At 43.9% G+C, this 19,349-nt stretch overlaps 2 protein-coding genes across 10 annotated transcripts in view; one reads left to right on the top strand and one right to left on the bottom strand.

Annotated features, from left to right (window-relative positions):
• STX3 (syntaxin 3) overlaps positions 1 to 6,585 on the top strand; it is a 43,992-nt gene extending 37,407 nt beyond the window's left edge. For 3 of the 9 annotated variants that reach the window (XM_053203125.1, XM_053203128.1, XM_027045037.2), the window contains one exon: positions 2,843 to 6,585. In XM_053203125.1, the coding sequence (XP_053059100.1) occupies positions 2,843 to 2,965 (123 nt within the window). In that variant the 3' untranslated portion in view covers positions 2,966 to 6,585. Of the gene's footprint in view, positions 1 to 410; positions 525 to 2,763 lie in introns of all 9 variants that reach the window. The other 6 variants (XR_008290318.1, XM_053203127.1, XM_027045039.2 and 3 more) reach the window with 6 other exon arrangements.
• A 1,471-nt stretch (positions 6,586 to 8,056) lies between these two features.
• Positions 8,057 to 12,576, bottom strand: MRPL16 (mitochondrial ribosomal protein L16). The gene is made up of 4 exons (XM_027045268.2): positions 12,519 to 12,576; positions 12,100 to 12,165; positions 9,808 to 9,956; positions 8,057 to 8,760 (listed from the first exon to the last, which is right to left on the bottom strand). Exons 1-4 carry the CDS (start codon positions 12,574 to 12,576, stop codon positions 8,275 to 8,277), a joined length of 759 nt encoding a protein of 252 aa, XP_026901069.1. The 3' UTR covers positions 8,057 to 8,274.
• Positions 12,577 to 19,349: the final 6,773 nt, after the last annotated feature.

Here is a 19,349-nt window from a genome sequence, read left to right as displayed (position 1 = left end):
TCTGATGGGCAGGCATGTGCTTTAGGGGAAAGACGGATGGAAGTTTGAAATTAGGTCTATTCAAAAACATACACTTCTTGAAAAGGAAAAACTGGTCACGTCATACCTTGGCCTATAGCTGCTTGGAGACAGTTGTTGTTGTTGTTGTTTTTATCTGTGCACATGTCCAAGACTGCAGTGTGAGCTGAGAGCAGCTCCATATTTCCATCTGCTGGCCTTGCCAGCCAGGAAGTAATTTCAGAAATATAAAATATCCTAATAGAAGGTCTTTATGTAGAGATGTAGCCTTCTTATTTGGATTGATAAGATGCTTTCAACGGAGAGGTGAGATGGGTTGGGTTTTGGATGGATTACTGTTTTGGGTTGTTTGTAATAATGCTTTGTTTTGTTTCTCTTATCCTTCTCTCCAGAAATTGATAATTATCATTGTGCTAGTAGTTGTGTTGCTGGGCATTTTAGCGTTGATTATTGGACTTTCCGTTGGGCTGAAATAACGGTGGCCTGAGTGGCTGCTGCACTGAAATGTAAGTAAATGGAAGGTTCTCGGGGACTCTGGATTGGCTCCCTCTTGAGAAAGTGGCCTGGGATTTCACTTGGCACTGCTTGCCCCTTGTGACTGTCCTTGGATGCACTGAGCTCTCTCAAACTTCCGATTGCCTGTGCATTCTTTTGTCTCCTTAAAATTCTGTTCTGGCGTTCTGGTCCCTGGGAAAAGTTCTCTTCTGGGCTGGGCTCCTGTTGGTTTCCTCTCCTGCGGATTCTGTCCCAGCTCTTTGTCTTACCACCTGTCCTGGCACATTCGAACACCACATTTTCGCTCCCTTTGCTCAGCAAGCATGCTCCTAATTGGGTGCCATCTGTGTCCTGGATCCAGGTTTTATCTTCTGAATTCTTGCTGACTCTCATGGATGTTGGGCTTTGCTTTCCATATGCTTTTCAGTGTAAACAAAGCCTTGGAATGGGGTTTGGGGCAGCGGGGTTTTGTCTGACTGACCAGTTGGATCTTGAATGATATAGCGGTTAACATTTCTGAGTGTTGAGTTGTGCCAGACCATGTATTGAACACCTTACACACACGTCCTTGAATCCACATAACATCCTCCTGACGTAGGTACTATCGTTACCCATTATTTTATGGACGAAGACACTCAGGCTTGAAGAGATAGTGAGTGCCAGGGCCAGGTGTGAACACACAGCTGACGATGGGCCTGGGGGGAGGTTCTCTACGGCATCTTAGCTTCATTTGTAAAACCAGGTATCCATTCTTCATCATCTTCAAAGTCCAGAGAGCCTTGGAGGATAGTTAGTCTAAAGTCTAGGACATTAATTTCTTTAAAGTCTGGTAGAAAGAATAGAACTGACCACTGAATCAGGGCTTCATGTCCATAGTGGCGATATAACAACAATGATCTCGTTGTTGGGACTGTTAACACTTCTGTGACTTCTTAAATATTACTTTTCCGAATAAAATGTAGGATGTATTATTAAAAACAAACAAACAAACAAACCCTATAAAACAGAAAAGGTGAACAGAATGAACTTTTAGTGTTATTGCTCATAGCCTTCTGGCACGTACACGTTCAGACGTGGTTTCGCACGGCTTAGACCGTATTATCTCTGGTTTTAGATCCAGTTAAAAAATCGTATGCCTTATTCCGCATCACTGAGATCTCTCCGCAAATCTAATTTTCAACACAAGATTGTGAATACACTCTCAATTTGTTATTATTTCCCCAAAGTTGGAGGTTTGTTATTACTATTTAGCGACAACTAACAGTATGACAAACCTCTATTTCTCTCATTTCTATTTTCTCTTTGATGAATTCAGAGAAGTTGGGTTGCTGAGGTACTAGATACCAATCTTTTAAATACCTGACACGTACCTCCATGTTGGCACCCAGAGCCGACCCTCTTCTTTATTTTGGCTTCAGTGGGTCTCAAAGGGGTCTCGAGACCCCTTGTGAGGTGTGACCAGAGGATCTTGAAGAGAGATGGTTATAGCACTAAACATCAACTTCATCTTGAGAACGTAAATGAATCCTTTTTAAAGGGGAGACTAGTTCACATATTGTGTTTAGTTGACTTTTCTGCATTGCTGAGCAGTGTCGGGTTGCTTATTGTAGTGTATTCCATAAAGTCGGGACTGGCTGCTGCTTAGGTCTGGACACCCTCCCCCCATCCATGTGGCCTGAAGACAAGAGGTCTCTGGGCAGGAGGGAGGGAAGACAGCCTATGTTTATATTCCCCAACTGTGTGCCAGGTACTGTTCTAGGATAGTAACATTATCCCCATTTTCAGATGGGAAACTCTGAAGCTCAGAGAAGTTAGGAAACTCACCCAAGCCTACCCAGCTCTTCAGATGGAACAGCCACGATGACCCCTGAATTTCTCTTTGTTCTTTTCACTGTGTAAGACAAGTGGGGAGTAGGGGAGTAATGGAGAAGAAGATTCAAGTTCTGGAACTTGTATCTGAAAGGTGCTAATGAGGGCCCTGTAGATAGAACAGGTGTTTTCATGGAGTGACTTGGCCTCCCTCTGGCAAGTCCTTTGATGGGAATGTGACAGCCTGTGTGAAAGATTATAAAAGGCCCAGAGGTTTATTTTTCCCTTGCATAATACGGCTTTTTGATTCTTTTACAATAGGAGATTTAGTCCCAGGTCCCGTCTCAGGGGTTTGTCTACCGGATTTCTCAGGTTTCGTGTTGACTTCACCATTGCCCTCCTTTTTGCAGTTTTGTCTGATTTTTCGTCTCCACCTTCTAGGTTTGTGACCGAGTCTTAATGTTGCTCTCCACCATCACCCTGTGCACTGATCAGCTCCTCCTTCCCCTGCCTCTCTTAGAACCCGATTTCACTCCAGCATGGTGTGGCCACCCTTGTCTTCAGATGGGAATGGAGTTTGAATGGCCTTCCTGAGAGAGTGGGACCTGTCCCCTTGTCTCCTTGTAACCATCCTTGGACCTGACCCAGCAAACAGTTTAGCCCGGATGAAGCTAATCTACCTGATGCGACCCTGAGTTCTCCTCAAAACCTTCTCCTGCCCCAACTCTGAAGTGCCTTCTCTCCTGGACTGTGCAAACCACCCCAGCTTCTCTTTCTTTCCTCTGAATGTGTCAAATTATGCCTTGCACCTTGGAAAGCCTATTCAAAACCTTCTCAAGGTGCTGTATTTTCTACCTCATGGAGTATTCTCCCAGAAATTGCAGTGTATTTTTTTAGGGGGGCATTTTTAACAAAGCAAAGGGATTCTTCCAAGTGTGGCAACAATAAGACTTGACTTGAGCCTTCCACTTGGCAGGATCTCAGTCCTTACAATTTCTTGTCCCCACATCTTGAAAATATGAGGAACTGGCAGATGTCGTTTTGGTCTTAGAAGCTGACTTATTTGAAATTCAGTCTTAAATTAAGCTCTTAGTATGTTCAGCTTGGTGACCAACTTCAATCTTTATGTCGTAATCTCTCGTGTTTACTCAAGGGGGCACCATGATGATCCTAGATGATCCACGATGAGGTTACCATTTGTAAAGGTTAAGGGTATGGGATATTTGTTTCCCATATCGAACTCTTGGAAACTGGCTGTTCTCCATTGGAGTGAAGCTTTGTGAAGCCATTGCCTTGAGGCCAGAAATAACCAGGCACTTAAAATTGGGCCAGGGACAGGTGCTTGAGTCTCAGGCTCTGGAAATGATCAAGACTGGTGCGAATATACAGTCACTCATTTCATGTATTCCAGATGTATTTTTATAACCATGTGTGTGAGATATATATATACATATATGCCCATGTCTCTCAGGAAGTAGGAAACTAGAAATGGAGGATATTATAACCTCAAAAAAAAAAAATAACCTTGAGCTAGGCTAAAAATTAGGTAAGAGACATTTGCTTATCTGCAAATGAATCAGAGTAGAAATATCTTCCCGTGTCATTTAGAACCTTGTTTTATGGATGAGTACTGGGACGATCATGGATCTCTGGGGTAGGGACTAAGTTGACCCCGTTAAGTTATTCTGCTTAGCAGACAGAAGGTGTGACAAGTTTTGGTACCTCTTCCCACCAGTGCATTGATGAGGCTTGTCCTGAGAATATCCCATAGCAATCTGAGATCATTCATGTGGCCTTTGGATGATCCTGTTGTCAGGGCTGAGTCAGTTGGGGGAGATCAGGGACTACCGAGTAATTCGTCCACTACCAGGTTGACAAGCTTGACAGGTTCTTGGTCTCCCCCAGTTCTTGTCATGGAGGGAAGCAACAGCCAGGTAATTTTCTAGTGATGGTGCCCCTTAGATTCCCAGTCCCTGCCAGTCTCCCTGATTTATATTTCAGCCTTGACTTTCTAGGATAGGGAGAGCACCCTAATGCAGGCACAGCCCCTTGGCTTCCTCTGCAAAGGCTACTTACTCCGTCATTGCCCAGCACTCAGACAGAGCCAAGGGGATGCCCTCTTGCCCGTGGCTATGAAGTCGAACAGCGGACTGGCTCCAGCAACTAGGGCAGACAAGCTCTAATCACAGGCCTTTGTTGAGGCCTGGGGCTTAGTTTAATACAAGTGAAGGGGTTTTTTGTTGTTGTTGTATTTTTTTTTTAATGTAAAGTTGATTATTTTATTGATAATTTAAAAATAAATGACTTTATATTGATTGTGAAACAGTTCTGCCTCTCTTTCCCTGCAAAACAGTGGCCGGATGCCACCACGTGGTGGTTTTTGTTTAGGCTTTGGAAAGGGGTTAAAATCTTTTTCAACCATGTGCTGGACCAGATGGACCAAAAGTCCCAGATTTTGAAGATGGTGTACCTCTCAAAGAATGAAATGTAACTGTATTTGAGTTTCAGATTTAAGCTGCTCCCTGCCCACCATAATTTGGTTCACTCGTCATGAGTATCTGGCTCCAGGAGACAGGAGAACTCTGGTGCGACGGGATGGGATCTAGAAGGCAGAGACATACCAAACATCCCTGGAGATTGCTGTTGATCTAATTTTGAATCTGTCCCCGAAAGCAATGCTTCTGTTAACACCCTGGGTTCTAGAAGCCAGATCCATCTTCCTTTCCCTTCTCATCCTCCACCGTGCCCGGATCCGCTTTTGTCTCCCTTCTTTTGTGGCTGTGTCTGCACGTGGATGCTGTTGCTCACATGCTTTTTCTTTCCTTGTGTGGACGAGCAGAAGAAGATCATGATCATGATCTGCTGTATCATCCTTGCGATCATCTTAGCTTCTACCATTGGGGGCATATTTGCCTGAACAAGGTGAGCCATCTGTGGGGAGGGTCAGACCTACTCTCCCTTACTTGAAACTCTGGTGTCCTCGGGGTTTTGTCATTTGTCACCAGGTGCCCCAAATCTGGGTGGGATGAGGTGCTGAACTAGATAAAGGCTGGAGAAAACTCAGGAAAGAAATGCTTTGTAAAGAGAAAAATGGGTGAATAATGGGTTGGCAGTAGATGGGGAGACAGAAGGTGGCAAGCTGTTCCAAACCGGGTCTGGTAGCAGAACGAACGCTCTGTTCAGGATGCTTCGTAGAAGGATGTTGCTTCCCTGCAGCGGTTTGGGCTGTGGTGTCTGGGAAAAGCTGGAGGAGAGTTAGTTCTTGCATTAAAAGCACCCCTAACTCTTTAGAAGAGAGCCAGCCAGTAAACCCCGAGTAACAAGTTAGTGCAGACTCGCTGAGGAAGGACTTGGTGATCCTGGCTTCTAGCATCCTGTTGTGTATAATCTGTGAATTTCTTCCCCCTCCGTTTCTGTTGTCTCCTTCAGTCCTCACCGATGGAGCCTCAGCCGGAGTTTCTAATCCTTCTTCCACCTCTGTGGTGCCATCACCTCTCCACTGCAGATTCCTCACAGCTACCCCTCTTTCCATGATGAGACCTATGACACAGGGCGTCATCCAACCACCCATTACACGTTAGCAAAGCTAGACTTCAGACAGTACGGAGCTGGGAGGGAGGGGCGGGCAGGGCTGGAGGAACAGGGAGCACAGCGGCGGACAGCTGGTTAGGCAAGGGCTGTGGGGCTGAGAACAGGTGCCTGTTTGGGAAACAGAACAGCCAGTGCTGCAGAGGAAGAAAATGGTGCACTCCCCGCTCATCAGGATCTCATTTTCTCTTTGATCAACACCAGGCCCCTCAGGTTCTTCTAGGCCTCACCTTTGACCAACCTGCGTCTACTTCCTTCTTCAGGGTCTAATCGTCTAAAGTGAAGGTTGTCTAACCATAGGCGCCATTCGGGTCTTGCTCACGGCAGCGTCCCCAGTGCTTAGCACAGTGCCTGCCACTTACAGATGTTCAAGTATCAGTTGACTTAATTACCTGTAATTAAGCTCTGATTTCAGCTCATGGATGAGTCCTTGGGTCTTACTCTGAAACCTTTTAAGGCATCAGTGGTAAACGGGTTATGTATCAGATGCTGTGTGCACATGCCTGGAAATGGGCTGATCCACACTTCTGCACAACAGGCCTCCTATTTCGGTGACATATAAAGTCCTTTCATATGGGTGGTGATGGAGTTCCACGGACGGTCTCTTATTCTGCGAAGATCGGCTGGCCCCAGGATTGGGGTTCAGTAACTCAAGGTGGACCCCAAACAAACAAAGGGTTTATACTATGAACTCCCGACAATCAGCACCGTGTTCTGTGAACGGTAACAGAGATGACGTGTCAGGTCAGAAAGGTGACAGCAGCCTACCACTTGCATTATTTATGTGCTCTGTGTTGCTAGCTAAAACGGATTTAGTCGGCCAGCAATGTGTGTATAAAATTGTCCCAAACACTGGTCCCAATTCAAGGTTTAGATGTGTTCTCTAATGCAATTTAGTACCAGTAAAACCTTGGACTGCAAGAAACTTGTTCTGTGTTCCACAAGATGAGCAAACATTTCTAATAAATTTTAACTTGATAAACGAGTGACGTCTTGTGATAGGAGTAGTACATGATGCCGAACATCACATGATCACAACTCAGCCAGTGGCTCTGGAAATTCGCTTTGATATAGCTTTGGCTTATAAGCATGTTTCTGGGATGAATTATGCTCGCAAACCAAGGTTTTACTGTAATTACAAGAGGGTCACTAAAAATACATTAAAAACCACAGTGCTCAACTCTTGAGAACCATGTAACTATTTAGATATATTTGTAACTTTGACAGTAAATTATTTTCTTTGCTGGAAATCTTAACGTTTTAAGAAGGTGGGATTAAAAACTGACAATTTAAGTCAGTGTGCTGTTTTCTACCCACTTTCCAAAGCACATGGTTTACCATTTATATCTATTTGTAGTTCTTTTAGTTTAAACAGGGGTTAGAAAACTGCCGGCTATCTCTGAAAACTAGATGAATCTTGTTAAGGACAGACAGGGAGGTGGCAACATGGGGATTTAACACACGGGGCCCTTACTCATCCAGCATATTTGAGTGCTGTGTGGCACGTGCACTGTACTAGAACCTACAGGGACACAACACTGGCCCTCAGAGAACTTTAGACCTAGAAAGGCCAACTTCAACTTCTATTAGTTCTTGTGTTAAAAGGCAAAGGTTACGTTCCTTATCTTATTGTCCAACATCTCCCTTTGCCTTCCAGGATTGAGAGATGGGTAGCTGGGCATAAATAAATATCTGTTCAATCAAACAATGTGTGTCCCACTGTTTCTTTCTTTGATTTTCCAAAAATGTTTCTAACTAGTAAATATCATAGCAACTTGCTCCTGAAGCGTGTACATGTAACAGGTAGTACAGAATTCCCCACTGTCTGAAAGTAGAGCGTTCCTAAGCTGAAAAAATGTACAGCCAAGTAATTACCATTTTGTGAGAGTGAAAATCCTCTTCGGATTTCTTCCAGTTCGAGAAAAAACAGTTACTAATGAAGGTCTTTGGTAAAAGCGAAGCGATATGAAGCAAACTTTCAGACGGCAGGGAAACCCATATAGATACTAAGTCCAACTTATAACGGAGGTGGGAGATGGAAGGATGTTTCAGCCCTGAAGACATTCATCTTACAGCTGGGGAGAACCAGACCCCCTAACAGGCCAGCCTCTTGACCATTTAAGGATTAGGAGTGACCAATGAGAAGTTATTGCCTGAGATGATCCTCAAACTTTATTTGATGTAAATACAACACACTTAAAAAAATCAGCAGATAGTGTACAATCTTTCAGAACTCATTTACTCATACACTGCTCCTCAGTTAGATATCAGAGCTACCTGAAGACTTGGAGGGTAGGCTGATGGGAATAAAAGTGTAGATTCTTTCTCTCAGCAGCCTTTGTACACTTAGTTCTCCCACTCTCACTACACACGTTCAGGCATATAGAACTTGCCCCAGTACCGTCCCTTCTGGGCCAAGTCATACGGGCTCAGGACTTTGCGTATCCCCAGCATGTTGGCAGTGGCTATGCGCTCAAAGGTCCAGGGGTTTTGGTTGTTCTGTTCCCTTTCCTCTTGATCTTTCCGCATCTTCTCTAGAGTCTCACGGCTCACGGCCTTTGCTGGGAACGGCAACTTGTGGGCCACCTGGTCGAGGAAACCTTGTACCTCTTTGAATTCACAACGCCCACCCATCTCTACTATGAGACGGCCAGCCTTCACGGGAGTCACGTAGTGATCAATGGCACCTTTGCCTCCCCCCATGCGCTGTCCCATACCCTTGCGGGTGATGGGCTTGAAAGGGGCTGGTACTCTCCATAATGCAAACATGTTCTTGGGGTCCAGAGAGCGGTTGATTGTCAGGCGCATCATTTCAAAATGGCCCCAGTGGAGGTAACCACCGCCCAGTGCCTAAAAGTAGATGAAACAATTAGAAACACGTGGGGACTTAGGTATCTTTTATGGGCTCTTTCATAATAACTGCGGCTTCAATGATATACATAAAGATAGAAATAGAAGTTCTAGTAAGAACCATGGAGGAAAAGCCTAGGGTACAGTAATAAATGAGAACCAGGGTGGACCCATTTCAGTGGATAACCCGGGAAGGCCTCTTTGAGGAGATGACACTTAAAGCTGAGGCCAGAATGGTAGGAAGTGGCCAAGGGAAAACAGACAATAGTTACAGGCAGAGGAATGGGGTATGTGAAGGCCCTGACACAGTAAGGGGCTTGGGGAGTTGGAGCAGAAACCAGAGTGACTGGAGCAGACTAAGGGACAGGTCTTGGGCATGAGGTTCTGAGAGGCTGGTGGGGCTGCTCATGCAGGCTGTGGGAAGGACCGTAAAATACTGCTCTGGCTGCCTGATGGGAAATCAATACTAGTTCACACCCATTTGTGCAGCTTCTGACATCAAGTCTTCATGGGAGCTACCTGAGTAAGGAAACAGTTGTCCCACATCCTAAGTCATGGGTAGTTTTATTTCTAGCAGAGGTCTGAGAAGATTTCACAGTATGATTATAGGGGCCAAATAGGTAGCCTCTTCCTTTTCCTGCTTTTACACTATCTGCACTCTACACGAAAAAAAAAAAGAGAACTCAAATGTTTACTGGGTAGCGCACATCATTTTAAAGAGCAAACGGTGGGGGCGCCTGGGTGGCTCAGTCGGTTAAGCGTCCAACTTTGGCTTAGGTCATGATCTGATCTCACGGTTTGTGAGTTCAAGCCCCGCGTCGGGCTCTGTACTGACAGGGCCTGGAGCCCGCTTCAGATTCTGTCTTTCTCTCCACCTCCCCCACTTGTGCTCTGTCTCTGTCTCTCTCTCAAAAATAAACATAAAATAAAGAGCAAATGGTGGCAGTTCTAATAAAACCTGTGGAGGAAGAGAACAACTCCAAGAGCACGAGATTTTGCTAATCCCTGACTTCCATCCTATAGCCACTTGACACTGAACTCACTTACCAAGATTGCGAAACTGCCTTCTGTGAACTCGGTGGCTTCAGTAGAAGGTCCCCGTATGTCACTCAAGTTCTTGGGTTCCCTTCTGACTTTTGGCACAAGTGGAACCCTCTCAACAAATCTAAGCTTGGGCTTTTCAGGAATGGAAACATCTAAAAAGAGCACAACCAAGAATAAATACAACACATTTCGAAGGATCCATTTTCTTCCTAGAAAGATTTATAACAATCAAGTGAAAGTCTTGAAGTTACCACTGAAAAGTAATTCCAGAAGCATATTGGGTTTTTCCTGCCAATGTTTTTTTTTCCAGTGTCAACTGGAATCTTTTGGTTATGACAAGACTTAACGGAGACGCTTCTGAACCTTTGAAGATGCGCAGTTTTAACCTTCAAACGAAATGCACTCTCTGCCTGAAACTAGAAGAGAGACCACTGGGAAGGTACAGAGATTAAGAATGTCACAGAGTTAAGACTGGCTAACTTTTTTTTTTTTTAATGTTTCCAAGTGCTAGACACGGAGTAGAATGCCTAATGTGCACTATCTCATTTAATCTTTAAAGCGATTTTATAGCTTAGGAATTTCTTAGGGCTTCCCTTTTTAAAAAGTTTGAACATTTTCAAGTTTAACACACATAATCAAAGGGCCAAATAAAAAGCGTACAGCTCAGTGAATTATCACAAAATGACTGCATAGACCCACATTAACACACCCAGATCACGGAACAGAACATTAGGCGGGTACTATTTTAAAGCTCCGTTTGATAAAAGGGGAATGTGAGGCCTAGAGACATTTTGTAATTTGTTCTAGGCCATTCAGTGAAAACAGCAAAGTCAGACCGTATGACTTTTTTTTTTTCCTTCAAAATACTACATGGCCTCTCTGGATGTTAATGGGGGTAGTGGGAAGAATATTTACTACAATGAATATGAAAATATCTAAATTCTCCTCTGCCACATTCTTTTTTTTTTTTTTTTGTAATTTTTTAAAAAGTTTATTTATTTTGAGAGAGACAGAGACAGTGTGAGCGGGGGAGGGGCAGAGAGAGACTCCCAAGCAGGCTCCATGCTGTCAGCATAGAGCCCAATGTGCGGCTTGAACTCACGAAATCACGCTATCAAGACCTGAGTGGAAACCAAGAGTCGGACACTTAACCGACTAAGCCACCCAGGCGCCCCTCTGCCATGTTCTTGTTAAGAAAACTGCAACCCAGGAATCCTTTGACCTGTGCTCTATTTCTACAGGGCTTTTCACGCTGACACCCGTATGCTGCGTACAATGGCCAACAGCTTGCAGCACTGAAGGCAGGTGGACTGAAATGCAGGCCAGACGCGCTGCATCCTTCTTTCCTATCAAACGTTCTGACAAGTTGGGAGGAAAAAAATTATAACTTTTAAGTCATTTAAAACAGGTCTATAGTAAAACAAGCATGGCTTTGCCATGGAGTCAAACACAAAACAGGGGCCTTCACGGAAATACCAAATTACAGAAACTGCCCGTCCTCCTCCAGTTTCTACAAGCAGCTACAGAGGAATTTAGTGATGCTTTCTCTCACCTACAAGTCCATATGTACTTCCAGAGCACAGACTCGTTTAACAATTACGTGCAGAAGCCAAAGCCCTCAGAGGTCAAGGATGCTTTTTTTTTTGGGATTTCCAATATATTAGCGATATGGTAAATTAGGGACACCTGGGTGGCTCAGTTGGTTAAGTATTGACTCTTGATTTCAGCTCAGGTCATGATCTCACTGTGAGTTCGAGCCTGCATCCGGCTCTGTGGTGACAGCGCGGAGCCTGCTTGGGATCCTCTCTCTGCCCCTCGCTGGTGCACGCTCTCTCTCAAAATACATAAATAAACTTTAAAAGAAAAATAAAAGATATGGTCAATTAGATTTACAATTGAGGTTTTTCTTAACGTTGGTATTTAAAAAACCAATGCTTTTCACATATGTTGTTATATGACCGCATATATGTGACATCCTTTAGAGAGAACATCAAAAGTTCAAATTTGATGCCAATCAGCCATGGCTGAGGGTGGACCATGCGCCCCAGTTGGTAGGCCATATGGGACCCATCCCTTGACACATCTGCTCCAGAAAAGCAGGGACCTTTGTGGGTCTCTCTCGTTTTCTGATGTATCCCCAGTGTTCAGAACACTTGGCATACAGTAAGCCCTCGATACAAGTTTACTGCGCGAGTGAATGGAGATAGGAAGGAAGTACAAGAACCCTCCTACGTCTTCACCTACCCTCTTCTAGGGTCCATCAGAGAAAAACACGAAACTGACACAAGCTCTCACCCTCAAAAGCCGGCACCGGGAGCAGCGTCTTCAGGCCAGCACTGGCGGGCGGGGCGACCCAGGAATCTACAAAGACAAATCAAATTAAAAGATGAAAGCAACAAGACCTGGGCCCGGCACAACCTGGACCGGTCACTCCTAACGGAGTGCCCTGATAGTGGGCCGCGGGTTCCACTACGTGGGCTCACAGGCTCAGGGCTCCCCAAAGAAGCCCGCTAGCAGGGGTCTCCGGGAGCCGACCCCCCCACCCCCGCCCCAGGTGGCCGCCGCTCTTCGCCACGAGTCCCCGCGGCGGGGGAGCGCGGCCCCTACCCAGCGCTTCGGTAACCGTCGGCAGAGCCTTCCCGGAGCTGGCGAGGTGCCGCACTGGCGCTGGGGAGGAAGGGGACGTCTTCTGAGTGACCGAGGGGCCTCCTGACCTGACAGTAGCTGCGTTCGCAGGAGCGGCGCCCCCGCGCGAGCCAGCACCCGCCACATGGCCACGCGCACCCGGCCGCGCCGGGCTCCCGGCGGCGATCTCGGCGACTCCCGGGACACGGCTGGCCCGGAAGTCGCCTTCGCATCGGTCCACTCTGCAGAGAGTCCCGGCGGAAGCGGAAGAAACAGGGCCGCGGGGTTTAGGTTCCGCGCGGGCGTCCGCTAGCCACGCCCCGAACCCCCGGCGCCTTCTGGGAGTCTCCTTACAATCCGAGGTCTCTCGTGGGATGCGGGCGGCGGGGTCCGGCTTCCCGGGCCGAATGTCGCGCTGAGAAAGCTTGGCTTCACCCACCCGGTTGCGCCTCACAGCTCACTGCATTAAGCCCCTTGTGTGTGGGGGGGGGCGCTCAGAGGCATTAGGAAAACACCACCGATCATTCCCCGTGGCCTGAGCTTTTAGCGGGCGCTTGCAGTGTGTCGCGTTCAGTACCTCATCACTGCGCGGAGTCCTCCCAACGAGTCCATGAGATAAGGAAGGCGTGACACCCATTTGCAGATTCCATCCCGAGGGTCGTGGGGTTTAATTTGCCCCGGTCACAGCAGGAAAACTACAATCAGAATTGGAGTCTGTGTGACTCCAAGGACCCCAGTGACGGGACAATATCAAAACTTGATTATCAAGTTAAAATAACGCGTAAGTATTCTGGAAGGATGTTGGGCAAAATCATTTTTATGGGTTTGAAGCTTTTTGATATTTAGAATGAGAAAGGATCTTTCCCCAAGCTTAGGGCACAAATAGGATTAACAAATTGAGACTGATGTCTGTTGTATTTAAATCATGCTAAATCTGCGTATGGTCTTTCCCCAAGGATTATTTTCATAAATGGCAACAAATAAAACCTGGAACGCTTCCAAAGCTACTGGGAGAACTTTCTGTGTCCACCGTCTTAGGCACTTCTTGATTATCTGCACACTGAAGCTGTCTCAAAAGAGTTAGTGGACTTTATTACAGCCAACCATTTCTGTCCTTTAAGAGCAGCTCTAAAAGCTTTTTACTGACCCCCACTCCCAAGCCAGTGTCAGATTCTAGGCATCTCTTGCCTGCTCCCCTCCACCAAAAGTGGGAGATCCGAATGTGCTCACGCGTTAAAAAATCTCAAGCTGGATATTGTGTAATTTTGCTTTGGATGGAGAATAAAGTGTCAGTACAATCCCTGTTTGGTCTCGAAGTCTTTTGGTGGCCCTCCAACTTCCACCTCGTTATTGATTTTAAAAGAACTAAACAGTAGGGGCACCTGCGTGGCTCAGTTGGTTAAGCGTCCCACTTCTGCTCAGATCGTGATCTCACGGTTTGTGGGTTCGAGCCCTGTATCGGGCTCTGTGCTGATAGCTCAGAGCCTGGAGCCTGCTTCGGATTCTGTCTCCCTCTCTCTCTGCTCCTCCCCCACTCATGCTCTGTCTCTCTCTCAAAAATAAATAAACATTAAAAAAATTAAAAAAAAAAACTAAAAAGTAAGCTCAAAGTTTTACCTTTAAATAGTAACTATTATAAGTGATGTCTATTTTTCTCTGCAAGAGTTGTGCCAGGTACAATAGAGGATACAAAGAAAAACCAGTGATCCATTTCTTTAGGAATTTATATTTATGTAGGGACAATATGATGAGCATATAATAATGTTGAGGTATCACAAAAGAAGTATGAATAAAGCATTGTGGAAATGGGAGGAGGGATGTGAGGTCTTCTCTGGTCCCTAAAAAATTTTCTGTCCTGCCATTTCTCACAGCTCTTTATTTACACTGTTCTGATAATTCTATGGTATTTATTTGTAGGAAACTGATGTTCCAGGATGCAGTGATTTGCCACACAGCTAGGATGATGCAAAGTAGGGGGAAAAACCTTGATGTTCTTTTACTGGAATGGGTTTGTTAAAATCTCCCAAAAGTTAGTCTTCCGACCAGCTGCATCAGATGTCCCTGAGACCTTTGTATAAATGTAAGTATCTGGTCCTTACTTAACTAAGTCAGAAACTCTGAAGGTGGGGTTCAAGAATTCCTATTGTGAACTAAACCCTCACGGGTGATTCTAATGCCTAAGCAAGTTGAGAATCGGTGCCCTGTGAGCACTTGGAAAATTTAAAAAGCAGAGTATAGCTACAAGCCACTGTTTTGGGATCATCCAGGTCTATATCCATTGGGATTTGTATTTTTTCCATCTGTATGAAAATTACCTAGCATCTCAGTTTTTAATCTTTCTAACTTTTTTATTTATTTTACTTTTTTAAGATTCTATTTTTAAGTAATCTCTATACCCAACGTGGGGCTTGAATTTACAACCCCAAGATCAAGAGTCACATGCTCTACAGACTGAGCCAGCCAAACTCCCCTAATCTTTATTTTAAAATCAAGAGATAACAGAAACCTGTAGCCTAGTCCTAGGTTTGGTTCTTTTTTTTTTTTTTCCAATATATGAAATTTATTGTCAAATTGGTTTCCATACAACACCCAGTGCTCATCCCAAAAGGTGCCCTCCTCAATACCCATCACCTACCCTCCCCTCCCTCCCACCCCCCATCAACCCTCAGTTTGTTCTCAGTTTTTAAGAGTCTTTTATGCTTTGGCTCTCTCCCACTCTAACCTCTTTTTTTTTTTTTTTTTTTTTCCTTACCCTCCCCCATGGGTTTCTGTTAAGTTTCTCAGGATCCACATAAGAGTGAAAACATATGGTACCTGTCTTTCTCAGTATGGCTTATTTCACTTAGCATCACACTCTCCAGTTCCACCCACGTTGCTACAAAGGGCCATATTTCATTCTTTCTCATTGCCACGTAGTACTCCATTGTGTATATAAACCACAATTTCTTTATCCATTCATCAGTTGATGGACATTTAGGCTCTTTACATAATTTGGCTATTGTTGAGAGTGCTGCTATAAACATTGGGGTAAAAGTGCCCCTATGCATCAGTGCTCCTGTATCCCTTGGGTAAATTCCTAGCAGTGCTATTGCTGGGTCATAGGGTAGGTCTATTTTTAATTTTTTGAGGAACCTCCACACTGTTTTCCAGAGCGGCTGCACCAGTTTGCATTCCCACCAACAGTGCAAGAGGGTTCCCATTTCTCCACATCCTCTTCAGCATCTATAGTCTCCTGATTTGTTCATTTTGGCCACTCTGACTGGTGCGAGGTGATATCTGAGTGTGGTTTTGATTTGTATTTCCCTGATGAGGAGCGATGTTGAGCATCTTTTCATGTGCCTGTTTGGCCATCCGGATGTCTTCTTTAGAGAAGTGTCTATTCATGTTTTCTGCCCATTTCTTCACTGGATTTGTTTTTCGGGTGTGGAGTTTGGTGAGCTCTTTATAGATTTTGGATACTAGCCCTTTGTCCACTATGTCATTTGCAAATATCTTTTCCCATTCCGTTGGTTGCCTTTTAGTTTTGTTGGTTGTTTCCTTTGCTGTGCAGAAGCTTTTTATCTTCATGAGGTCCCAGTAGTTCATTTTTGCTTTTAATTCCCTTGCCTTTGGGGATGTGTCAAGTAAGAAATTGCTACGACTGAGGTCAGAGAGTTCTTTTCCTGCTTTCTCCTCTAGGGTTTTGATGGTTTCCTGTCTCACATTCAGGTCCTTTATCCATTTTGAGTTTATTTTTGTGAATGGTGTGAGAAAGTGGTCTAGTTTCAACCTTCTGCATGTTGCTGTCCAGTTCTCCCAGCACCGTTTGTTAAAGAGACTGTCTTTTTTCCATTGGATGTTCTTTCCTGCTTTGTCCAAGATGAGTTGGCCATACTATTGTGGGTCTAGTTGTGGGGTTTCTATTCTATTCCATTGGTCTGTGTGTCTGTTTTTGTGCCAATACCATGTTGTCTTGATGATTACAGCTTTGTAGTAGAGGCTAAAGTCTGGGATTGTGATGCCTCCTGCTTTGGTCTTCTTCTTCAAAATTACTTTGGCTTTTCGGGGCCTTTTGTGGTTCCATATGAATTTTAGGATTGCTTGTTCTAGTTTCGAGAAGAATGCTGGTGCAATTTTGATTGGGATTGCGTTGAATGTGTAGATAGCTTTGGGTAGTATTGACATTTTAACAATATTTATTCTTCCAATCCATGAGCACGGAATGTTTTTCCATTTCTTTATATCTTCTTCAATTTCCTTCATAAGCTTTCTATAGTTTTCAGCATACAGATCTTTTACATCTTTGGTTAGATTTATTCCTAGGTATTTTATGCTTCTTGGTGCAACTGTGAATGGGATCAGTTTCTTTATTTGTCTTTCTGTTGCTTCATTGTTAGTGTATAAGAATGCAACTGATTTCTGTACATTGATTTTGTATCCTGCAACTTTGCTGAATTCATGTATCAGTTCTAGCAGACTTTTGGTGGAGTCTATCGGATTTTCCATGTATATATCATGTCATCTGCAAACAGTGAAAGCTTGACTTCATCTTTGCCAATTTTGATGCCTTTGATTTCCTTTTGTTGTCTGATTGCTGATGCTAGCACGTCCAACACTATGTTAAACAGCAGCGGTGAGAGTGGACATCCCTGTCGTGTTCCTGATCTCAGGGAAAAAGCTCTCAGTTTTTCCCCATTGGGGATGATGTTAGCTGTGGGCTTTTCATAAATGGCTTTTATGATGTTTAAGTATGTTCCTTCTATCCCGACTTTCTCGAGGGTTTTTATTAAGAAAGGTTGCTGAATTTTGTCAAATGCCTTTTCTGCATCGATTGACAGGTAAATATGGTTCTTATCTTTTCTTTTATTAATGTTATGTATCATGTTGATTGATTTGCAAATGTTGAACCAGCCCTGCATCCCAGGAATGAATCCCACTTGATCATGGTGAATAATTCTTTTTATATGCGGTTGAATTTGATTTGCTAGTGTCTTATTGAGAATTTTTGCATCCATATTCATCAGGGATATTGGCCTGTAGTTCTCTTTTTTTACTGAGTGACTGTCTGGTTTAGGAATCAAAGTAATACTGGCTTCATAGAATGAGTCTGAAAGTTTTCCTTCCCTTTCTATTTTTTGGAATAGCTTGAGAATGATAGGTATTATTTCTGCTTTAAACGTCTGGTAGAACTCCCCTGGGAAGCCATCTGGTCCTGGACTCTTATTTGTTGGGAGATTTTTGATAACTGATTCAATTTCTTCGCTGGTTATGGGTCTGTTCAAGCTTTCTATTTCCTCCAGTTTGAGTTTTGGAAGTGTATGGGTGTTTAGGAATTTGTCCATTTCTTCCAGGTTGTCCAGTTTGTTGGCATATAGTTTTTCATAGTATTCCCTGATAATTGCTTGTATGTCTGAGGGATTGGTTGTAATAATTCCATTTTCATTCATGATTTTATCTGTTTGGGTCATCTCCCTTTTCTTTTTGAGAAGCCTGGCTAGAGGTTTATCATTTTTGTTTATTTTTTCAAAAAAACCAACTCTTGGTTTCATTGATCTGCTCTACAGTTTTTTTAGATTTTATATTGTTTATTTCTGCTCTGATCTTTATTATTTCTCTTCTTCTGCTGGGTTTAGGCTGTCTTTGCTGTTCTGCTTCTATTTCCTTTAGGTGTGCTGTTAGATTTTGTATTTGGGATTTTTCTTGTTTTTTGAGATAGGCCTGGATTGCAATGTATTTTCCTCTCAGGACTGCCTTCGCTGCATCCCAAAGCATTTGGATTGTTGCATTTTCATTTTCATTTGTTTCCATATATTTCTTAATTTCTTCTCTAATTGCCTGGTTGACCCATTCATTCTTTAGTAGGGTGTTCTTTAACCTCCATGCTTTTGGAGGTTTTCCAGACTTTTTCCTGTGGTTGATTTCAAGCTTCATCGCATTGTGGTCTGAAAGTATGCATGGTATGATCTCAATTCTTGTATACTTATGAAGGGCTGTTTTGTGACCCAGTATGTGATCTATTTTAGAGAATGTTCCGTGTGCACTGGAGAAGAAAGTATATTCTCTGCTCTCTGATGCAGAGTTCTAAATATATCTGTCAAGCCCATCTGATCCAATGTATCATTCAGGGACCTTGTTTCTTTATTGACCAGGGGTCTAGATGATCTGTCCATTTCTGTAAGTGGAGTGTTAAAGTCCCCTGCAATTACCACATTCCTATCAATAAGGTTGCTTATGTTTGTGAGTAATTGTTTTATATATTTGGGGGCTCCCATATTCGGCGCATAGACATTTATAATTGTTAGCTCTTCCTGATGGATAGACCCTGTAATGATTATATAATGCCCTTCTTCATCTCCCAGGTTTGGTTCTTGACATAAATGGCACCCACATGTGTGTTGTCTGTATGTATGTGTACAGTACCTCATTTTAATAAAAGATTAGGTTTTTGTTTATCAGAGTGACTAATATCATAATGTAATAAATCACCATGGAACTTCCTTGCCCCAGGAAGCCCACAGAACCTTCTCAAGGGGCTACTTAGTATTCACTTATTCATCAGTTTAGCTTCCATATGGTGTAGAGCATTTCTAAAAGACAAATGGTACTGATGTGGTGTTTTGGGGTCTGGGAGTGAATGGTCAAGAAAGAATTCTTCGGACATTTTTGGTGCAAAAAAGTGGCTTTTATTAAAGCACAGGGACAGGACCTGTGGGCAGAAAGAACCGCACTGGGATTATGGAGTGATTGATTATATACTTTTAAGTTGGGAGGGAGTTAGGGGTAGTGTGAGTCTCTAAGGAATTTGGAAGCAAGGTTTTCAGGATCTTGAGGGGCTAGCTGCTGTTAAGAAAAAGTTATTTCCTACTATCCAGGAAAACATTAGTCATGAGACCCTTCAGATGTATATCAGTGGGCCATATATTTGGAGGATGATTGCCAAC

Source organism: Acinonyx jubatus, chromosome D1 (genome assembly GCF_027475565.1).
Source record: "Acinonyx jubatus isolate Ajub_Pintada_27869175 chromosome D1, VMU_Ajub_asm_v1.0, whole genome shotgun sequence".
NCBI classification, from domain to species: domain Eukaryota; kingdom Metazoa; phylum Chordata; class Mammalia; order Carnivora; family Felidae; genus Acinonyx; species Acinonyx jubatus.
The sequence above is the reverse complement of the archived record's forward strand: the minus strand, read 5'-3'. Positions and strand labels throughout refer to the sequence as shown.